The sequence below is a fragment of the Berkeleyomyces rouxiae genome (assembly GCF_048999995.1).
Source record: "Berkeleyomyces rouxiae strain 22BRR77 chromosome Unknown BrBRR77_ptg000001l, whole genome shotgun sequence".
Taxonomy (NCBI): domain Eukaryota; kingdom Fungi; phylum Ascomycota; class Sordariomycetes; order Microascales; family Ceratocystidaceae; genus Berkeleyomyces; species Berkeleyomyces rouxiae.
In genome coordinates, this window is record NW_027396491.1 from 2922268 (window position 1) to 2943066 (window position 20799).

The 20799-nt window shown below is 50.2% G+C and overlaps 5 protein-coding genes across 5 annotated transcripts; 2 read left to right on the top strand and 3 right to left on the bottom strand.

Annotated features, from left to right (window-relative positions):
- Positions 1-2636: 2636 nt before the first annotated feature.
- BROUX77_000841 (uncharacterized protein) lies at positions 2637-4140 on the top strand (the record flags this gene model as incomplete). Its single annotated transcript, XM_073753490.1, has 2 exons — positions 2637-4016; positions 4075-4140. The coding sequence occupies 2 exons, from the start codon at positions 2637-2639 to the stop codon at positions 4138-4140; spliced, it is 1446 nt and encodes a 481-aa protein (XP_073609076.1).
- Positions 4141-4875: 735 nt separating this feature from the next.
- On the bottom strand, positions 4876-8562 carry BROUX77_000842 (uncharacterized protein; the record flags this gene model as incomplete). Its single annotated transcript, XM_073753491.1, has 7 exons — positions 4876-5021; positions 5085-5147; positions 5258-7569; positions 7675-7903; positions 7991-8084; positions 8147-8292; positions 8379-8562. 7 exons carry the CDS (start codon positions 8560-8562, stop codon positions 4876-4878), a joined length of 3174 nt encoding a protein of 1057 aa, XP_073609077.1.
- A 3700-nt stretch (positions 8563-12262) lies between these two features.
- On the bottom strand, positions 12263-14855 carry BROUX77_000843 (uncharacterized protein; the record flags this gene model as incomplete). The annotated part of the gene is made up of 2 exons (XM_073753492.1): positions 12263-13849; positions 13902-14855. The coding sequence occupies 2 exons, from the start codon at positions 14853-14855 to the stop codon at positions 12263-12265; spliced, it is 2541 nt and encodes an 846-aa protein (XP_073609078.1).
- A 1185-nt stretch (positions 14856-16040) lies between these two features.
- On the top strand, positions 16041-18246 carry BROUX77_000844 (uncharacterized protein; the record flags this gene model as incomplete). The annotated part of the gene is made up of 4 exons (XM_073753493.1): positions 16041-16083; positions 16261-16438; positions 16557-17911; positions 17978-18246. The coding sequence occupies 4 exons, from the start codon at positions 16041-16043 to the stop codon at positions 18244-18246; spliced, it is 1845 nt and encodes a 614-aa protein (XP_073609079.1).
- Positions 18247-19610: 1364 nt separating this feature from the next.
- On the bottom strand, positions 19611-20027 carry BROUX77_000845 (uncharacterized protein; the record flags this gene model as incomplete). The annotated part of the gene is made up of 1 exon (XM_073753494.1): positions 19611-20027. One exon carries the CDS (start codon positions 20025-20027, stop codon positions 19611-19613), a length of 417 nt encoding a protein of 138 aa, XP_073609080.1.
- Positions 20028-20799: the final 772 nt, after the last annotated feature.

Here is a 20799-nt window from a genome sequence, read left to right on the forward strand (position 1 = left end):
CAGATGACGATTTTGATGTTCTTTGTGTTTGCAGTGGCTTTGACTGCTTCGCTGCGGCGTGTCTCGCTGCGACCGCCTCCGCATCCGTAACCTCTGCCCCGACCCCCAGATGCAGTTTGCCTGTGGCCAGTTCTTCCCCTTGCTTGATCAAAGCCCATCCTAAGCCGGCGTAGCCTTCGGAGTCCTTAAACCCATCTAAGTACGTCCACAGAATTGGAGAGCTTTGGTCTGTGATCTCCTGGGTGTATCTTTCTGCTTCCTCAAGCTTCGAGCCGTAGGCCGTTCTTCTTTCCTCGGGCGGGCGCACCGCCATATCTAGCCCAGCAGTTGAGCTTTGTGTACCTATTCGGTAGTGTGCCTAGTATCCAATCCGTCTATCCGTCGAAAGCGTCAGGGATGTGCACTCCGTGCTTGTACTTGGCTCTTCTGGTCGCCTCGGCTCTGATAATGTCGTCAAGGATCACCGTGATCGGCGGGGCCCCGACAACGACAACAGATTGGTTATCGGACGGACATTTAACGTAGTTTCTGTATGTTCGGGATGGATGATGAAAAATCCCAGTTTATCTGATTTCATTTGATTTTATTCTTTTACGTCTACCTACTGTTATTTCGCAGCAATACGACGGCATATTCCGGACGGAAGCAGTCAGATGATGTCATCTTCCAAACTACTCCCGGGCGGTCAGCGATTGCAGGTGCGCATAGACTTCAAGCATCTCCTGTGACTTTTTAGGGTCCGGCATTGAAGCCAGGAGGACTCTCTGTCCAGCGCAGCCCGGGGGCGAACCTGCGGGGTTCCAGGGTTGGTTACCTGGTGTTTTTGGTTTGCAACAAACCGCGTGTAGTCTAGTCTAAAAGGCCACCGGCTCTCGGCACGGGGGTTTGTCCCCGGCGGATTACGCGTGGTTTTGTCCTCTTGCGGGCATGGCCGTTGCTGCATTTTTTTGAGAGTTTTCCCTCCTCTGTAGTTGGTGGACGGGAAAAGGACCCCCCAAAACCTCCTCATGGAATCCTTCTCGACATCTCCTTCCGATCCTACTACCTCGTCTCCTCCCAATCTAACCTTCCTCTCCCATCTCTCTTCCACTCTCATCTCTCCTTCAAAATCCCGCCTTCATGTCTCGGTGCTGGCAGTGGGTAGTGGCTGGGTAGTCTCGGGGCGCTCGGGCTGTTGTCTTTCTTCAAGGAACTTGAGATTGCGGCGTAACACGCTGGCAACGTGACTTGTTGCTTTTGTGGTTTCAGAAGCTTGTCTGCAAATCTCTGGCTCTACGGCCTCGGCAGTGCCCTGCACGTCCACTAGTGTCCTCATTCCTTTGGCTGGTTGCAAGCTCGGCACCCGCGTGGACAGTTGTGTTCCCATCGGTCATGGTACTCGTCAAAGTCACCATCTCCGGTTCTGGCCGCCAGGATGTGGCCTAGCTCAATCCTGGTGAGGCCGTCGTAGCGGGAGACACGGAAGGGGGGTTCGGCGGGGACACCAGTTCCCAGTAGGCGGTATCCTTTTTGCTTCTGATCCCAGTTTATCTTAGGGTTTATAAGCCCTAATAGCAACGCCAATTTCCAACAAGCCATGCGCAGTGGTCAACCATTGTCGATACTCACCATGGTGTAGTTGGTTATCACGTTCGACTGTAACTTGAAAGAATTGCGATCGAAAGGTCACCGGATCGACTCCGGTTGGTGAGAGCACAAGTCGATCTTTTTGATCTGGTTGCATTCTATTTTTTGCGTTGTTTTATGCTGTGTTTGTCCTGCATACCTAGATCGCCCCGCGAGTAGGCAAGTTGAAGGCAATCAAAAAACATCAAAGCTGTGATGTCTTAATTTTTGGAAAAAGGGATCTGAAATCCTGGTTTTAATATTCAAAGGAGGTGACTCCGCCCACACCCAGCTCTCCCTGGTTGTTACCCGGTCTGGGTCCACCTTTCTGCATGAAGGAAGCAAGGAATCAAAGAGGGGCAGCTCTGGTCTGGAGGCGCAGGTAACTGCTGTCTCTGAAGCTAGTTGCCTTGTTTGGTTCGCGGCGGGGAAGTTTCCTCGAGCTTCGAAGCTCAGAGAAGAGACATGCCCATTGTGTTTGTACCTGACTTCTATCAATGCCCTTTCTAATTAGTTATAACGCCTTGTACCTCGATCTCATGTCTTATGTTAGGCCAAGCCGGTTTTAAACACAGCAGAGTTTCCTACTCAGCAACATCCGTGATAGTGATACCCCACCGGCCCTTGAATCAGCCAGCCCTTTATTTTTCCCGGTTGCGCTGTCTTACATCCTTATATTTGACCCCTCATAACAAATCGCTTGACCTCCGAGGGTTTGGGGCTTGGAACCACGTATTCATGTAGCTATGTACATATGTACATACATACATACAAGTCCACATGTAACCATTTGTAGTAGTTGGTTACCTGCTCACAACCAACCCGACACTAACCAATAGCCACCCAATTTACTTTTAAAGGCCATCCGCGCCCGTCGACACTTCTCTGCTGCCAATTCTCCTTCTCTTATTCTGCATCACCCACCACCAATCCATTCCCCTTTGCCAATTTCCTCACGACCTCGCCGCCTCTCACTTGACTTCTCAACCCCAAAACATCTACCCACACCCACATCCACACACTCCCCTACCATGTCTTCCTCGCTGCGTGAGTCTTACGAGAAGGCTGGCCAGGGCCAAGTCTTCACCTTCTTCGATAAGCTCTCCAGCGGCGAGCAGGAGGCCCTCCTCAAGCAGCTATCCGTCTTTTCTCCCGACCGCATCAACGAGCTCGCCACGACTGCTCTCAGCCCCCCTCCCACCGAGCCGAACGCTGTCCCCACGCTCGAGCCCCTCCCCGATAATGCTACCGCTTCCATCATGGACTCTGCTCCCAGCGACATCGACCGCTGGTACAAGTCCGGCCTGGATCTGATTGCCTCCAACAAGGTTGCCGTAGTGCTGATGGCTGGAGGCCAGGGCACGCGTCTAGGTAGCTCTGCACCCAAGGGCTGCTTCGACATTGGCCTGCCCAGCAAGAAGTCCCTGTTCCAGATCCAGGGTGAGCGCATTCGCCGCGTGGAGCAGCTTGCTGCCAAGGCGTCTGGCAAAACTGAGGACTCCGTCACCGTGCCCTGGTATGTCATGACCAGCGGTCCCACACGCGGTCCCACCGAGGCCTTCTTCCGCGAGAACAACTACTTCGGCCTGAAGGAGCAGAACGTCACCACCTTCGAGCAGGGCGTTCTTCCTTGCATTTCCAACGACGGCAAGATTCTTATGGAAGCCCCTGGAAAGGTTGCCGTGGCTCCTGATGGCAACGGTGGCATTTATGCTGCCCTGGTGGCTTCTGGTGTCTTGGATGACATGAAGAAACGTGGCATTGAGCATGTCCACACTTACTGCGTTGACAACTGTCTAGTCAAGGTTGCCGACCCTGTCTTCATCGGCTTTGCTGCCGAGAAGAAGGTCGACATTGCGACCAAGGTGGTTCGCAAGCGTGCCCCTACGGAGAGTGTTGGTTTGATTCTACTAAAGAATGGCAAGCCTGACGTTGTTGAGTACTCTGAGATTGACGAAGCAACTGCCAACGCCCAGGACCCCAAGCAGCCTGGCATTCTTCGTTTCCGCGCAGCAAACATTGTTAACCACTACTACTCCCTCAGCTTCCTGGACTCTATCCCTCAGTGGGGTGACAAGCTGCCGCACCACGTCGCCCGCAAAAAGATTCCCTACGTCGATCTGTCTACTGGCGAGGTCATCAAGCCCACTAAGCCCAACGGCGTCAAGCTTGAACAGTTCGTTTTTGATGTGTTCCCCATGCTTAACCTAGAAAAGTTCGCCTGCATGGAGGTTCGTCGCGAGGACGAGTTCTCGCCTCTCAAGAACGCTCGTGGTACTGGCGAGGACGACCCGGATACCTCCCGGGCTGACATCATGGCCCAGGGTCACCGCTGGGTCGAGGCCGCCGGTGCAAAGGTTTCCACCGAGGGCTCAGACTCCGGCGTCGAAGTTTCCCCTCTGACTAGCTACGTAAGTTGATTTACGGCTCCTTTTAACGCTGATGAAAGTCATGGCTAACATATCACAGGGTGGTGAGGGTCTCGAGGCCGTCAAGGGCACTGAGATCAAGGCCCCGACTCTATTGTCGCTGTAAGTGTACTAGTTGTAAGATATTCACAGAGAAGAAAAATGCCTATAAAAATAATGCGATACCAAACGTGTGGAGAAGAAAGCAATGCCGATGCCGATGCTAGATATCTTCTTGCTTTACTGCATCTACACATGATACGTGGCCTGTTACATAGCGTCAGACCCATGCAATCATACTTACATACATAATAATACATGACGATATGAATCAGCACCCCTCAAAGTGACAAAAATGTTCTTGGTATTTCTTTTCTGCATATTTTTTGAGGCAAAATACATTAAAAAGCTAAGTAAGAGTCGAGGAGCTTAAGGACAAAGGACAAACAAATGAAAGGGAAAGCAAAAACGTTGTTGATATAAGAAAGATCAAAACAAAACGGAAATGATATAATGAACAGGCACAAAGAAAAGCAACATGTTGGAAATTAGGGAAACAAAGGGGATCGAGGCAAAGACCAACGTACAAGAAGAAATGGACAGGAGAAAGGCGGAAACAGGAAAGAGGTGGACATCTCATGAGTTGCCACAGCTTACATGGGAGGGGTAGATAAAACGTGGTAGAGAAGGGCAAGGCTAGGCACAGTTAGACAAAACAAAGGAAGCGAGAAAGAAAGAAGGGGCACAGAGCCATTGTAGCTCTTCACCCCCAACTCTGGCACCCCCTGGATGGCAAAATAACCTAGCGGGACAAGGAGGAATTCATTATCGTGCTGGTTGATAGCAGCCGACGCCCTTCAGCTCAAAGCGAGTTGATGCGGCGGCGCGATGCCCTGGTGCACAAGGTCCAGTGCTTGAAGCGTCGCGCACGCGACACGCGGGACCGGGACATGCGCGATGGATTGACAGTGTTGACGAGCGTGGCGTCCTCGATCGCAGGAGAAACAACTTCGCCCGTCGCATCTCTCTAGTTGCGGACGGGGGGAGCCATTACACCAGGACTGGCCATACCCTCCATGTTACCCGTGAGCTCGGCGACACGAGCCTTGATACGGGCCACACGAGATTCAATAGCTGTAGTGAAGATGTAGTTAGTAAATCAAGTTCATTTCATCTTGGAGTGTCTATCATTTAATGGCTAGCGCAAAAAAAGCGGATGCGGCAAGGGATAATGGTAAACTTACTCTCTTCGCCGCTGGTATCGTCGTCCATGTCGCTTGCGCGGGGGGCGGGAGCCGGTCTGGGCTTAGGAGGGTGCTGGCGCTGGCGCTGCAGCGCACGCTCTTGGGCGTTGCGGCGGAGGCGAGCCCAGCGCTCGTCCTCAAACTCGGCACGTGAATCGGCAGCCTGAGTGAGCTTGGAGCTAGGTGAAGATGCGGGTTCAGGACTGCGGGCGTGGCGGGGAATAGGAGGGGGGGCGGCGTCATCGGAGTCGCTCTCGGGGACAAATGCCGGCTGTTCCATTAGAGGACCTTGATCGAAGCGTGAGAATTCCTGGTAGGCCTCCTTGGCATCATCGGTGTTGATACCGTCGTCAGAAGCCTCATACTCGGCCTTCTCACGCTTCGGGAGTGGTGAGACTACAGGCGAGGGGGCAGCATCGTTGGGTGTATCCACAGTAGCGGGTGCCAGAGTCGCAGATTCAGGGTTGTCTACCAGAACAGGCTCGTTGATTTCAAGCTGGTTAGGCTCGACGACAGTTTCGATAGTCGGGTCAGGGACGTCCTTAGATATGGGCGCTGGGGCAGGAGCTTCCTTTATAACTGAAGTAGGGGAAGCCAACGGCTTCTCAGCCTGCTTAAGCATAGAGTTGACCTCGGAAGCGGCATTATCAGGAAGCTTGGACGAACGGTTTCTTCGACTGAAGAGCTTTTTCAAGCCGCCACCGCTACTCTTCTCGCCAGTAGGAGATGGAATAATAGTGGGATTCTCCGCAACAGCAACTCTTTGTAGTTTTCTAGGTCTCTTGGGCTCAGCGCTAGTAATAGCCTTTAGAGCAGGTGCAGGCTTGGTCTCGGTGCTCTGTTTAGGGGGGGCAGAAACAACCGGCTCCACTGGTATAGAGGCAGGCTCGGGGGATGCCACACGTTCCTGAGGCTCTTTCTTTACAGCTTTCGTCACAACACTGACGGCGCTAGGACCAGGCTGAGAGCCAGTGATGTTCAAAACACCTTCACCCTTGCCAGCCTGGCTGTTGGCCATGTACTCAGTGCGGATGGTATCCTTATCATACTTGCTGGCCCACTGCAAAGCAGAAGAGGCCTCGTTCACGAGAGCTGTTTGTATGGTAAGCATGCTGTGAGTCTTTTCCTGTAGCAGCTCCGAGTCAGTGCGACCACGGCGAACGGGTGGCGCCAATAGCTTCTGGCGTTCCTCATTCTGCTTCGCTTGAAGCTGAGCAGCAGCGGCTTGGATACGCGCTTGCTGATCAGGGCCAATGCTAGTCTTACTATGACCAAGCTGGTTCATCTGATTTAAAGACTTATCCTGAGTCGGCTTGGTCGCTGTTGACTTGCTACGACTGAGTTTGCCTCTGCGTGTCCAACTGAAAAGGCCCTTCTTCTCGGCAATGTAGGCGCCCTCAGCAGGATCAGGGCCAGTGCCAGCAACAAGCTCCTCAATGACCAGCCAGCGAGCGGCCTTGATTTCAGTTTCGATCACAGCGCACCGACCGAATGAGGACTTGCGAATAGAGGTTTCCTCCGGTCCCAGGCTGCTAATCCAAACCCACCAGAAGCAATCATCCAGCTCAACAGCAGAAATACTAGCAAGCTCACCAGGTTCTATCACTTGGAAGTCGCTCTCCAGGCGAGGGTGGTGTGATTGAGAGCTATGCTGGCGCACAGTAGTTTCGATAGGAGGCAAGACCTTATCAGGAGGTAGTAGCAAGTTTGGCGCATTTCCATTGGCCGAATCATCAAATCCGGAAGACATGAAATCAGCCCAAGAAGGGGTGGTGGGACGGCCCAGATTATACGCACTACCAGAAGCTGGGCTGGTCCTCAAGCCCATAGGCTGACGCCGGGCTACTGCTGTTTTGTCTTCATCATCATCATCTTCATCCATGGTGGTGGAAAAGCCGAGGTCCTCGAATCGAGACCAAGAAGCATCTCTTAAACTAGTTGAGATTTTGGAGCTGGAAACTTGAGACTGGTTGATGGATGAAATGGCCTTGAGGACACGACGACACTCCTCGGTCAGGGCCATGATGGGGTCTTCAAACTCGGAATATGCCTTCAGGCCTTTGTCGGTATCACGGAACTGAAAGTGCTTAGCCCGGCGAAGAAGGGCGAATGGAGTAGGCGAAACGGCATCTACATGCATGGCAATTTTGTGGGTTCTGTACTGAAGAAGGGTGGGTCGTTGAGGAGGGTACTCGGTTTCCTCCAGAAGCTTCTGCATAGACATGGGCAAAATTGATATGCCGGCACGTGGTGCTGAGGGTGCAAGCGAGCGCAGGTAGGCGAAGAAAAGATGACTGGTAGCATCAGCAGCACTGATTTGGAAATATTAGTTAGCATACCCAATGTAGCTTACACCATCAAGCAGAAGCATGCAGGATCCATGCAGATCAAAGCCACATGTTTGGTCATCGACTTACTCTAGGAAAACCTTGTAGCCACCATCAAAGCCACTACCAGTGTCCTTGTGTTCAAAAGTCCACCAGGACGCCATGCGCGAAAGTTTGCGCCCACCCATACCGTTCAGCTTGGCATGAGCAGCAATGGCAGACAAAAGGTCAAAAAAGTCAAAAATAATGCATGACTTGGCACCATTTTCAACACTGAGCGGGATGAAAGTCTTGAAAGAGTCGCGCGCCATGCCAGAATCTGCAAAGTACTTTTTGTTAGAACATGTGACGTTCAATGGCGATAATCCACCAACGCCCATGTGGCGTTAACCAGTCAAACACCTACCTTGCTCGCCAACTTTGAATAGCTCATATACATCCCAACCCACAACACCACCGGTCAATCGCGACCAACACCATTTAACAATGCCGCAAATTACCTGAGCCAACGTTAGTTTGGTTTTTGTTACACATAACAAATGTACTATCTCTGTGCGCCTACCATGGGATCAGTCATGCGCAATTCCTGAATAAGATTTTCGCTCTTCAGGCCCATTGCAGGGTCGAAGAAGCGGCGGATGAATGTGCGCACGGCGCTGGGATTCGAAGTTGGGCGGAAAGGCAGAAGGAAGAAAGGGAGGTCGAGAGCTGCAGAGCGTGGGAAGCGCTGTTAGTTCATGATCGTCTGTAGATGGTGGGAGACATGCCACTATCTGGCTCCTAGGAAAACATACCGCGTGATTTAAGCTCCTCGGTGCAGCGCCGGATGAGCTCTTGGATTTCCTCTGGCTCAACTGTCGTCCTGACCCAAGCATCTTCCCAACGTTGCTTGGGAAGCGTTTGACTTGTCGAGTCATTAAGACCGGCTTTCTTTTTCTTGCCATCTCGGCCAGCAAGGCGCGAGAAAAGACCCGCCATCGTGTGGATGGTCGACAATTATTCGGTATAGAAAACAGAGGCCGATGATCTTTGTGTAGCTGTGGTGGATAAGAGAGGCAAAAGGTGGTTAGTGGGTTAGACCTGATGAGAAGCCAGGGCGGAAGCAGGTGGTAGTGGCAGCTAGTCGATACAATAGCAGCGCTAGATTGTGACTAGAAGCCTATCTCAGGGGCAATCGAGGGATTGATTGTCACCTGCGAAAAGAAAAAAAAAAAAGTTACGCGGGGAGATGAAAATTGGAAGGCCGACGAAGGCTCACTCGAACCGATGCAGGGAAAATGCAGCCCAAAAGGAAAATAATTGAGCCTAATCAAGGCAAAGGCGAATTTTTCAAGCCCTCTTGCGCACAAAGGCGAAATATGAGACGACGAAGAAGGTGCGAAGGGGAAAGGGGGGTAACTGCGGCGTGAAGGAGACCAACTGACCAGGAGAGTAGGGAGAGTAGAAAGTGGTGTGCAACTACTCTAGATGTATGGAAACGTGTGCCAGAACAGGTTTATGTCACTGAGGTCGCCGGACGTGCTCGGTGTGTACAAGGAGAAAGTACTTCGTGTTTGAAATTGAGGAAGGTGCGATCGCAAAAATGGTGGGTAGTTTCTTCTTCTTGTGACGTTGACGCTGTATAGTTAATGGCGCTGAAAGGAGCGGGCTGCCAATGCCAAAAGAAAATGTAAGGATAAGAGGGAAGAAGAAAAAGAAAAAAAAAGTCGATGCGAAAAATAACCAAGACAACAAAAGGCGGCGTTTTACCAATGATGCAAAAATCCCGATGCAAATACCACTGTTGTCATGCGATAAGGAGGCCTAAAGTAGCGGCTCGAGTTAGGTTGAGTGCTACCAGGAATTATACAGCAGCACAGCTTTGGATGCGGCCTAAAAGCTGAACTTGTACGAGGCGCCGAAGAAGGAAAATGAAGTTGAGGCAATCAAAATGGAAAAAAGAATATTCAATAGAGTCAAGATGAATGCCAAATTATCCGCTCAGGGGCAGAGACTCTCCGAAGCTTGACTGTGCTGATTCGGCACCGCCTTGGAATAGGTGTAGTTATATACTTGTATAAAGGCCGTGATACGGTTTGATAAAATGGTGGAAGCGCTGATATCAACCAAAAAAAAATAGGAGGGAAAAAAAAACTGTAACAAAACGAAGGTCGATGAATGATCGAAACAGCACAAAGGAAGATGATGCAGCAGCAGTGGGGAAGAACTAAAAATAAAATTTAAAAAAGAAAAGGGATGTCAAAGTGTAGAACAAGAAGAGAGGTGTAAGCGAATGTAGAGAAGGGGCCAAATGCAGGACAGGTCAACCTCAACTGGCTGCCACTGAGAGCGAGAAAGCAGAAGCGTCTGCTATCACGAACACAAAGGAAATGGACGACAGAAGGTGAGAACACAGAGTTGGAGGGAGACTGGGAGGGAAAAGAGGAGGCACGATGTTGAAATTAAGACAGAGATTTGTGGTCAGGGGCCAGGAGGGCAGCAGCCAGGAAGTACATTGTACAGGTTCTATTGAAGGCCAGGATTCGATGTAATCTTGCAGGCTCAGCGGGGTTGGCTCTAGAGCTTCAGGTTTGGCGTAGTTAGCGATCTGCAACCTGGGCAAGCTCTTAGTCATGGACAAGCTCAAAGGAGACCCTTCATGACACTAGAGCTAGTGGCTGCTAGCTAACGAGTCTACTTGCAGTCCACTAGAGTATGGACAAAAGTATACAAGCGCGCGCTCTTTTTGGCATGCAACAGCTCACACGAATAGCATCCAGTCTAAGCATAGTCAACACATGCATCCACAATCATGGATCTGGTGATATGTACAACAACTAGACGCTCACCCTTGTATAACCATTCTGCCCCAAGCCTCCCTGACTCCTCTCCCCTCTATTCAGACCAGGGCTTAATCATGACACCCGGTATTACTTGCGTTTGCAGCTTGGTCGGGCTGGAAAACCAACGTTGTCTAGCTAATGAGTCCAACACCTTAGGTACCAATTTGGCTTGCTAAATTGTCGGCACAAGAGCCATACAACACAAAGAACAACGCCCAAGATGGTGATGGCATCGTAAAATCCAACCCTCATCAACGTGCAACCCTAACAGACGCAGCGTTAAATCGCTAGGCACCAAAATTTCAGCTTGAGACACCAGGAGTCTTGCGAAATTGAGAATCGCGGATTCCTTATGAAAAAAGGTACTCGGTACAAGCATTTACCGCCAAGATATGTGCGCCTAGATGTACACTCTACACATCACATGTATGCACGCTCTTAATCTCGATACCAACTCGTACAAGTAGACACGCGAAGCGAACTGTAATTTGATTCTTGTGCTTTGTTCCTTTCCCTTTCTTCCTCTGACGTGAAGATGTGGGGCTGAGAAGTTCGTCAAAATACCCCCAAAAAAAACACACGTCAAAAGCGTGCTTGTTGTTGTAGAAAGCTTGGACTGCCTCACAGAGCACTCTATGGCTCTTTCATCTGTTCTGCATAAATCATGGACAACACATCGCCGCCAAATCGAAGGCCAAGAACAAGACCAGCCCCAGCTTTTAAGGGAGGGAGAGAAACCTGCATGTGAAAAATTACCCTTACCGAGAAGCAAAAAGAAGGAAAAAAGCTTCTTGGGTTAGCTGCTGGCCAAGTTTTTTTTTTTTTTTTTTTTGTTTTCAGCCACGTACAATGGGGTGTCGGTCCGAAGCTGGATAACTCACTCGTTTCAGCTAGTCTACAGAAATGCAGACTTCGCCTCTCACAGCACAACACTGTATCGGTTAGCACTGCGCGAACGAAAATAGCATACAGAATAGTAATGCACGTGGGAGATCGACGAGTATATAGACTGCTCGGAGCTTAATCGTGCATCAACGCTTGCTTTTTTTTTTTTTTTTTGCGTCAAGATGCCCTTGCCGTAATTGCAACGTGACGTATTCGGAGTAATGACGTTGTATGCTATTATTCCTAGACAATCCCTTTGTGATCATGTCCAATTACATGTTCCGGAGCTCAAGTAACTAACTAGTTACAAGTGATGTCTTTCTTTACTCCCACAGTGAGACTACTGGTGCACGCTTGAATCACCTACTGCATTATTATTTCCTTGAATATTTGGGAGATCAAACTCTCATATAAATACTCCCATAGGCTTTGATATTCTCTATCCACAGAACTCCCATGTATCATGTGTAGGTATTTGTTCCTGTGCCTTACGCTGTATCATCAAGCATAACAAAGCCAGAAAGATTCTATCATCTTGACATTAGTACACTGTTTCTTTCTTTACCCTCCCAGGCCGTCAAAACAACCATGGCGTCCACAGATAATGTAAACCCTACTGGGAAAAACGTGTCTTTTTTTTTCTACCCCACGATTTGACCCAGACTTGCAAGTATCAGTTGGTGTTACACAAACAAACAGTTTCACATGTATCCGTGTCGTACTAAATATTATCGTCACATTACTTGGCTGTGTGGAAAAAAGATTTCAGACTGTGCTGAGGAGGATTGATTTCCCACCAAGTACTCATCCCGATTGTATTTGAGGTTGAGCATGAAATAATATATACTGGGTTATAGTATTGAAGCCAATCTAGGTATGTATCTACATTTGTGTGTCATCTATAAAACCTACAATTTGTAGGATTGTTTTGTAACTAAATATGCTGGTTTTCTCAATCACACAGACAGCACTTATTTATCATTGTCAATCATGACAATACCACCTCCATGTTCTTCATCGTCACTGTGAACATGCGCGGAATTTGCTGAAGAAAGTATACCTGAAAAGGGGCTAAAAGTAGGCGCACGAGAAGATGAAAATGAATCTCTAGGGGAATTGCGCAAGAAAGGATGCACAGGAGAACTGTCACCAGAAGCCGAGACTCGTGCACTCGCAGGGTTAACAGGTGCTGTGGTACTTCTGTGTAGCCGAGGAGAAGAGGGTGTGATGTTGTCAATCACTGGCCGTCTAGGAAGAGTCGGTGGTTGCTCCTGGTCGGGAAAATGATTTGACCTTCCAGGTTGCGTTGTTTGTCGACGTGAAAGCAAAGACATAGGCCGAATTTTACGCCCTGGCTTGAAGTTATTTGCAAGAAGACCAGAGATGTCGGCTAGTAAATTTTTAGCCCCACCATCACCTCGCCGGATAGAGCGTTGCTGCTCTTGTTGTGATGACTGTGACTGTTGTGTTTGTGGTTGGAAACTTGGACGCATCGGCAAGGGTGGCCTCTCTGTATCGTCATCTACGTTAGCCGTATTCCCGTGCAGCTTGGGGCCAGGAAGCTCAACATCAGGGTCTGGATGAGTCTTAGAATGTTCCATAGTATGGGTCAATGGTGCTTTAGGCCGAGGGGGAGGCGGAGGCGGAGTCTCCCCATCCAAGGGTAAATCATCCCTTTTCTCTTTAAAAGCAGTAACAAGCTCCTCGTCTTGGTCAATAGGCTCTTCACCCCCTTCAACGTTTATGAAGCCACATCGTGTCAAAATTTTGTTGACAATACGAGGGTATCTCAAGTGTCCACTGACAGAATTAGTCAAGTCCATGTTGATGACTCCCTTGACGTCTTTGATATTTTGAAGACCAGCAACACCTAGCTGAAGACTAGCCGTTCGATACATGAATCCGAGAATATAGTCATTTTCCGAGTACACGTTATAAATGTTTCCTGCAACGACAGACTTGATTGAAAGCCAGTCTGGTCTATCTGATGGTGTTGGCGCACCAATCAGAACGACAGTGTCAATGAGACCAAATGCTCTTCTTTCGGCTAGAGACCTAAGGCAAGAGTAGATAACACGCGCACCCAACGAGTACCCAATGAGCGTTACTGGACGTTCTCCCTGGACTTTGTTGATGAGAGCATCGGCAAGTACTTGTCCAGCTTTATCTGACCGATTGCGAGCGAGGTTGAATGGGTTGTCAACGTTTGTGGCCATTCCTAACATATAGGCAGGCCACAACGCAGCCCAGAGACTAGCAAGAACAGTTCGCTTGAGAATCTCGACTTTGACAGCCTTCCAGGCGTATGAACCAACCATTCCCTCGAGAGCCGTCCCTAGAGCGATGAGCGATTTCATCTCATAACGCAACGCAAAAGCTTCGGTATCATCACTCAGACATTTCCAGGGCTTCATCACATCATCTTCTGACTTCAACCACCCATTAATGCCTATAGTGACTTGTAGTCTGCGCGAAGTTGGGCCGTGGGTGTTTTCCTCGTGAAGGGGGAGAAATTTGAAGTCTTCCACTTCTTGGGCATATTTGTCCATCATTTTACCCTAGAAGTATGTTAGTGTGAACCTCTCTTAGCGTATTACAGCGAAAGCTTACTGTCATTTGAGCCCCAAAGGCTCCAAAAAGGGCGCCAACAAGGGCGCCATTCATCCAGAACACTCCTAGGAAGCTTGCGACACCACCAAGTCCAACTGTCCCCATGAGTCCTCCTAGGGCACCAGCGACAACAGGGGCTGCGAGGCCTCCGGTAATGCCGATGACAGCAGCACCAGCAACAGATGCGAGACCGACCTTCCAGATTCTGTCGGCTTCGTTTCGCTGGCGTCGGCGCTGTGTCTCTTGGTCGGCGCTCATAGCCCGCTGTTCAGCAGATGCCTTTATCAAAGATTCTGCAACCTCTTTTTCTTCAATGGCCAGCCTAGAGAGCGGTAGATCGAGAGATGATGCAAGATATCGCATGAAGACAGACGCATGAGCAGAGTAATTTCCATTGGAAAGATGAAACAACAACAAACAACTGAGAATCTCGTTGCGATCATCAAGAGAAATAGCGTTCAGGCTGCTAGGAAAGGGCCTATGGGTTTGTTTAAGAGAAGCAACATCCGCCGAGAACCGAGCCTCTGCTTCAGGACTCATTTTGAGCTTAGTTTTGGTGGCGACTAAGCGTTCGCTCCGATTCCGTCGTTCAATCTGGACTTTAGGCTCGTCGGGCTGGCTGATGAGTTCTCGCAGCTTTTCCAAAAAGCCGTGGCTCCATTCATCAAACTGGATATGTGCTGCCTCTCGAAGGGACATAAGTCCGCGGCCCGGCGCTTCCGATGATAGCAGCCGCCGGGTCTTTGATTGGGAGCTAGTCACGGAATCATGGTCGCTGTCGTCGGCTGTATTGTTGTTGCCCCAGTTCTCAAATTTGGCGCAGTCATCTTGGTCAAGAATGAGCTGTAACTTCATGTGCGAAACTATGTCATGAACTAGCGTCAGAAGCACACGGCGGCGGTTGGAATTCAGCACCACGAGCAGCTGTTGTGGGTCGGTTGCCAGCGGTGCCATTGTAGAGATGGGTCTTTAGGGTTAAAAGTAGTAAGGGGGTATGGAAATGGAGCAGACAACCAAGTTATGGCCACAAGAAGCCACGCAAAGAGGTTATGAGCAAAGGGAAATGGACGTCTTAGCTATCCGTGGGCGTGCGTGGTTTTATCTAGGCGTGTATGTGATGAAGATGCATAGGTTGGGCGTTGACGTAGATTGGTAAGGCCCAGGGTGAGCCGCGGTGGGCTCCACACCGCGACAGAGAGGGGCCGTGGCCTAGAATCATGCTACAAATTACAGTTAGTTCTTCAATTGATCTAGTTAACTAACTACTGCACATTGTATGTAGTTATGCACTTGTTATGTGCATGTTTTCTCGCTGTCAGGGCTACTCTGAAGTAGATGTTTAAGCGCATTTCACCCAGCGCCCAGGCAAGTATGTACACATGTATGTAGTTACAAGATGGATGACAATAAAAGGAAAGAAGCACAGCGGGGCTCGCGTGAGACACCGCTCATACGGCCGGATGAGCCCGAGGCTTGTAGAAATATAGTACAACAGAGCAAAGATAGAACGAAGTGTTGGTACTTGTTTCATTACGAATATTTGGAAAAGAAACCCCCCCCCCCCCCCAATTTCCCATTCCCATGCCCCATTGCTACTTTTGTTAGCTTCACTTGATGCCACAACTAGTACGTAGTACGGTATACAAGGGACTGGCGACACTGACCAGGGATTAACCCGTCCTTGTGGCTGGAGCGCCGGGACCAGTGGCGGAGCTAGGCGTAGCCGTGTGGCGCTCACAGAACTAGCCACTAGAAACCCGGGCTTGTGTAGTTTGGTGGCCATCGTGCCCGGATATTTTTGTCCGATAAGATAGGGCTTGTGGCCACCGATTTGTCACTCCGAAGTATCTTTTCCCGTCAGATACTCCAAGTTTTGGTGGGTGTCAGGGCACTAAGTACTTGCAGGTTCTTCCCTGGCCAATGGCGGGGTTCTTTCACAAAGAGACGCATGGCCCCACCAAAAAAAAAAAAGTTTGGTCTGGCTGGTGGAAGGAACGAAAGAAAATTTCACGTCCCATCGCTCAGAGGTCAAAATATAACCATCCTCTTCCCATCTCGCCCTTCTTTCTTTTTTCTTCAGCAACATCTACAAGTTGTTGAAATTTTTGTCGATCTTTTAACGACACCACACATATCAAAATGGCTGACGAGGTTTACGACGGTGCCATCGGTATCGATCTGGGTACGCTTTCCTCTCTCAGTTCTTCCCGCGCTGCTGCCATAGCTGCTTTACCGTCGCCATCTACCCCTCCCATCTCGAGATAAGACAGAAAAGTTTTTTTCTGCTTACTCTCGAAATCTACAACCACCACCAGCGGCAGGGAACTGCTTAGAAGCATTGCTAACACGCTATTTACAGGTACCACCTACTCTTGCGTGGCCACCTACGAGGGTACCAATGTCGAGATCATCGCCAACGAGCAGGGTAACTTCACCACCCCCTCGTTCGTCTCCTTCACCGACAAGGAGCGTCTGATTGGTGAGGCTGCCAAGAACCAGGCTGCCATGAACCCCACCAACACCGTCTTCGATGTCAAGTACGTGATACACTAGTCCTGGCATACCGACTGTCACCATCTTTATATGAGCGGCAACGGCCTTCACATATGCCAAACGCACATCCGCAGTTCGTATCAACTAACATGACTATAACAGGCGTCTGATTGGTCGCCGCTTTGATGACCCCACCGTCAAGAAGGATGCCGAGACCTGGCCCTTCAAGATTATTGACGAGGCTGGCTCCCCCAAGGTCGAGGTCGAGTACCTCGGTGAGACCAAGTCCTTCTCTCCCCAGGAGGTCTCCTCCATGGTTCTTCTGAAGATGAAGGAGATTGCTGAGGCCAAGATCGGCAAGAAGGTCGAGAAGGCTGTCATCACTGTCCCTGCCTACTTCAACGACAACCAGCGTCAGGCTACCAAGGATGCTGGTGCCATTGCTGGCCTGAACGTCCTGCGTATCATCAACGAGCCTACTGCTGCTGCCATTGCCTACGGTCTGGGTGCTGGTAAGTCTGACAAGGAGCGTAACGTCCTGATCTACGATCTGGGTGGTGGTACCTTCGATGTCTCCCTGCTGAACATCCAGGGTGGTGTCTTCACCGTCAAGGCTACTGCTGGTGACACTCACCTGGGTGGTCAGGACTTCGACACCAACCTGCTGGACTACTGCAAGAAGGACTTCACTCGCAAGACCAAGAAGGACCTGTCTGGTGATGCCCGTGCCCTGCGTCGTCTCCGTACTGCTTGCGAGCGTGCCAAGCGTACTCTGTCTTCCGGTGCTCAGACCACCATCGAGATCGACACCCTGTTTGATGGTGAGGACTTTACTGTCCAGATCACCCGTGCTCGTTTCGAGGAGCTCAACTCCAAGGCCTTCGCTGGCACTCTGGAGCCCGTTGCTTCCGTTCTGAAGGACGCTAGCATTGAGAAGAAGGCCGTTGACGAGATCGTCCTGGTCGGTGGTTCTACCCGTATCCCCAAGATCCAGAAGCTTCTGTCTGAGTTCTTCAACGGCAAGAAGCTGGAGAAGTCCATCAACCCCGATGAGGCCGTTGCCTACGGTGCCGCCGTCCAGGCCGGTATCCTGTCCGGCAAGGCCACCTCGGCCGAGACTGCCGACCTGCTGCTGCTGGATGTCGTCCCCCTGTCTCTGGGTGTCGCCATGGAGGGCAACATCTTTGCTCCCGTCGTTGCCCGCGGTCAGACCGTCCCCACCATCAAGAAGCGCACCTTCACCACTGTTGCCGACAACCAGCAGACCGTTCAGTTCCCCGTCTTCCAGGGTGAGCGTGTCAACTGCGAGGACAACACCTCTCTGGGCGAGTTCACTCTGGCTCCTATCCCCCCCATGCGTGCTGGTGAGGCCGTTCTGGAGGTTGTCTTCGAGGTCGATGTCAACGGTATCCTGAAGGTCACTGCTACCGAGAAGACCTCGGGCCGCAGCGCCAACATCACCATCTCCAACTCTGTCGGCAAGCTGTCGTCAAGCGAGATTGAGAACATGATCAACGGTAAGCTTACTACATTAGAAATGAAGGACAAAGGATGGATGAGTGACTAACTGTTTTTTCCTATAGACGCCGAGAAGTTCAAGTCCAACGACGAGGCCTTCAGCAAGCGCTTCGAGGCCAAGCAGCGCCTGGAGAACTACATCGGTCACGTTGAGGAGATCGTCTCCGACCCCACTCTGTCTCTGAAGCTGAAGCGCGGCCAGAAGGACAAGATCGAGTCTCAGATCAGCGATGCCATGGCTGCTCTGGAGATCGAGGACTCGTCCGCTGAGGACCTGAAGAAGCAGGAGCTGGCTCTGAAGCGTCTGGTCACCAAGGCTATGTCGACCCGCTAAGCGCTAAGATGAACGAAAAAAAAAATAAGAAGAAAAAAACCATAAAAACATAATCATGGGTTTATCTCTGTCTTTTTTTCTTTTCAGCTCTCTTTTTGCTTAACGCTGTTGCCTGCATTTGTTTTTGTGTTTTTACATGCCATGGGAGTCCTCAAAAATGAGATTCGGGAATAAAATGTGATGTTCTGTTTTTCTTTTGTCAACGGCAAAATTGGTCTTTTTTTAGAGTGTGATTCTACAACATGATGTGAAGGTGATATCCAAGTAACCTTAACTTAGGGTCATGATTCTGGATTATACAAGATCAGGTTTGATTAGTTATGTGTGGGGGGGGGCGGCGCATTTGCACTTGAATATGCGTGTAGGTAAAACCATTGGGTGCAGAATTTTCATGGCCCAAAATATCGGAATTCGGGAAGTACGCATAACTATGTGTGTGTACATTTATCAACATCCATGCTTGTGAGATCCAGAATCGCAACAAACTAGATATGACCCAAGCTTTCCAATGGGGAAGGGGAAAAAATGGAAGAAAGCCCCCATGCTTGCAGCCGCCGGAGCCGGAGGTCGTCTGTAGTTCGGGGATTTCTTGGCAAGGCGCTTCGGCATGTGCCAAGAGGGTCTGCTAGGAGCGGCTCAGTTCGCGCCCCCTTTTTGGAGGCGCAGAAGGCATAATACAGTCTACGAGTGTATAATGCAGAGGAGAGGACACGGCATGCTTGGCACTGACTGAAAGCAAAATGCTGCGGACAGGTGAGAGGGGTGAGAGAAAGTGGCGGATTTTTGTTTGGGGGAACTAGGGCTTTGCTTTGTGCTTCTTTGAGTGGGAGTCGACATGTTGGGACAGGGCAGCAAAGCCAGCGCAGAAGGCAGAGCTGGACGAGCGGGGAGGGAGGGAGGGGGAAGTTAATGAAAATCACACATACATGTCACAATGGATATGAAGGAACAATGAGTGATGGTGACAGATAGATAACCCTAATTTTTATTCAATTTATACCAAGTAGAACACACGCTTTGTTTGAATATTGCTTTGCTAGGTGAAGATGAAAGAAACGCCACAATCATGAAAGAGAGAGAGCGAGAAGACGCAGGAAATGCCATTACATGTCGTGGATAGTTGTTTTTAAGTTGCTGAAGAAGAGCAAAACGCCAAATAAAAAGGAACGCTGAATAAACACTGCTGGGATTGCTGTCAATGAAAAAAGATGACAGGTCCGTTGTTGTAGGCTTTTTATGCCAGGACTGGTAGAGAGAATAGAGGAGAAGAGAAGCTGCAAGCAGGATGGGCATGTCCATGGTTGCGTTTAGAGATGAAGAGAAATATCATATCGACTCATTCTTTGGAGAATGGTCTTGGTTATTTAAGCGTCAACCAGAGCAAAGTCGAACTCGTCGCCCTTGCCATTGTGGACGGGGCTGAGCTTGAGGAAGCGCAGGCTCGTGTCAGACTTTGCCGAGAGCGTCGACGAGCGGCGGTCCTTGGGGAAGACGGCCACGGCGGGAGCCACAGCCACAGGAGCAATCTGGGCGTTTGAAATGGGGGCCAGAGAGAGGAAGTCAATGCTGTTGTGGCGGGATGAGGCCGGCGAGGCAGACGAGAAAGAGGTCTTCTTGGGGCGTGCGGCGAGCACGGGCGAGACGGCCGACGTGGTCGGCGAGAGAGTCAGGAACGGGCTGGCGGCGAAGGGGGCGGCCGAGGGAGCAGTGGCCGGGGCAGCAGCGTTGGTGTCAGAAGACACGGGGGCTAGCGAGAGGAAAACAAAGCTGTTGACGGCCATTGTGAGGTAGGGAGTGTGGTAGTAAGGGTTGGTGATGTGGATGTATGGTTGAAGAAGTAGTGCGAGGTAGATGGATTGTTGGAAGTAGAGTCTGAAGTTGGAGTTGTGAGGAGTAGGATATAAAATGCTTGATGAAGAGAACAACACCAGCCCCAAAATTGCGAGACGGCAGGATAGGCCCTTATATATGCCAGATTTTCGGACTAGAGGCACACAGATGACGTCCTAGGTTCAAGCTAGCATCCAGGCCTTTTTTCCCCACAACGACATGCTTCCCTTTTATCAGGGATTTTATTGTTTCTTTTCTCATAATTCTTCGTGCCCATGACGCCTTGGCCCATATCTCCTTAGCCCACCAAGAACAGGAGACGAGAGGAAAAAAGGCGAGGATTAATAATGTCAAGACCACGTTCTGCGTGCATCGATTGCGCCTGTGCTAATGCTGCTAGCCACTTTGAGAACTGGCGGCCACAGCCTAGAGCCGACAGCCATAGATCGAGGTTATTTGAGGATGAGACCGACACGTGAAGCCATCACACGCCGTGAAAACAACGTCCCATCAGGGTTCCTGAATTGCCTGCCGGGCCAGCGGCTGGCAAAAAAAAGGGCCGTAGAGAACAAGACACAGATCTACGTGTGTATACAAGTATTCATGTATGTACATATGTACATACGTACTTGGTTATACAGAAATGTGTCTGTCTTTCATGGCAGCCATCGTGCTCTCACTGCCGCTGCTTATTGGCCCGCAGACTTTCACCATGCATGTATC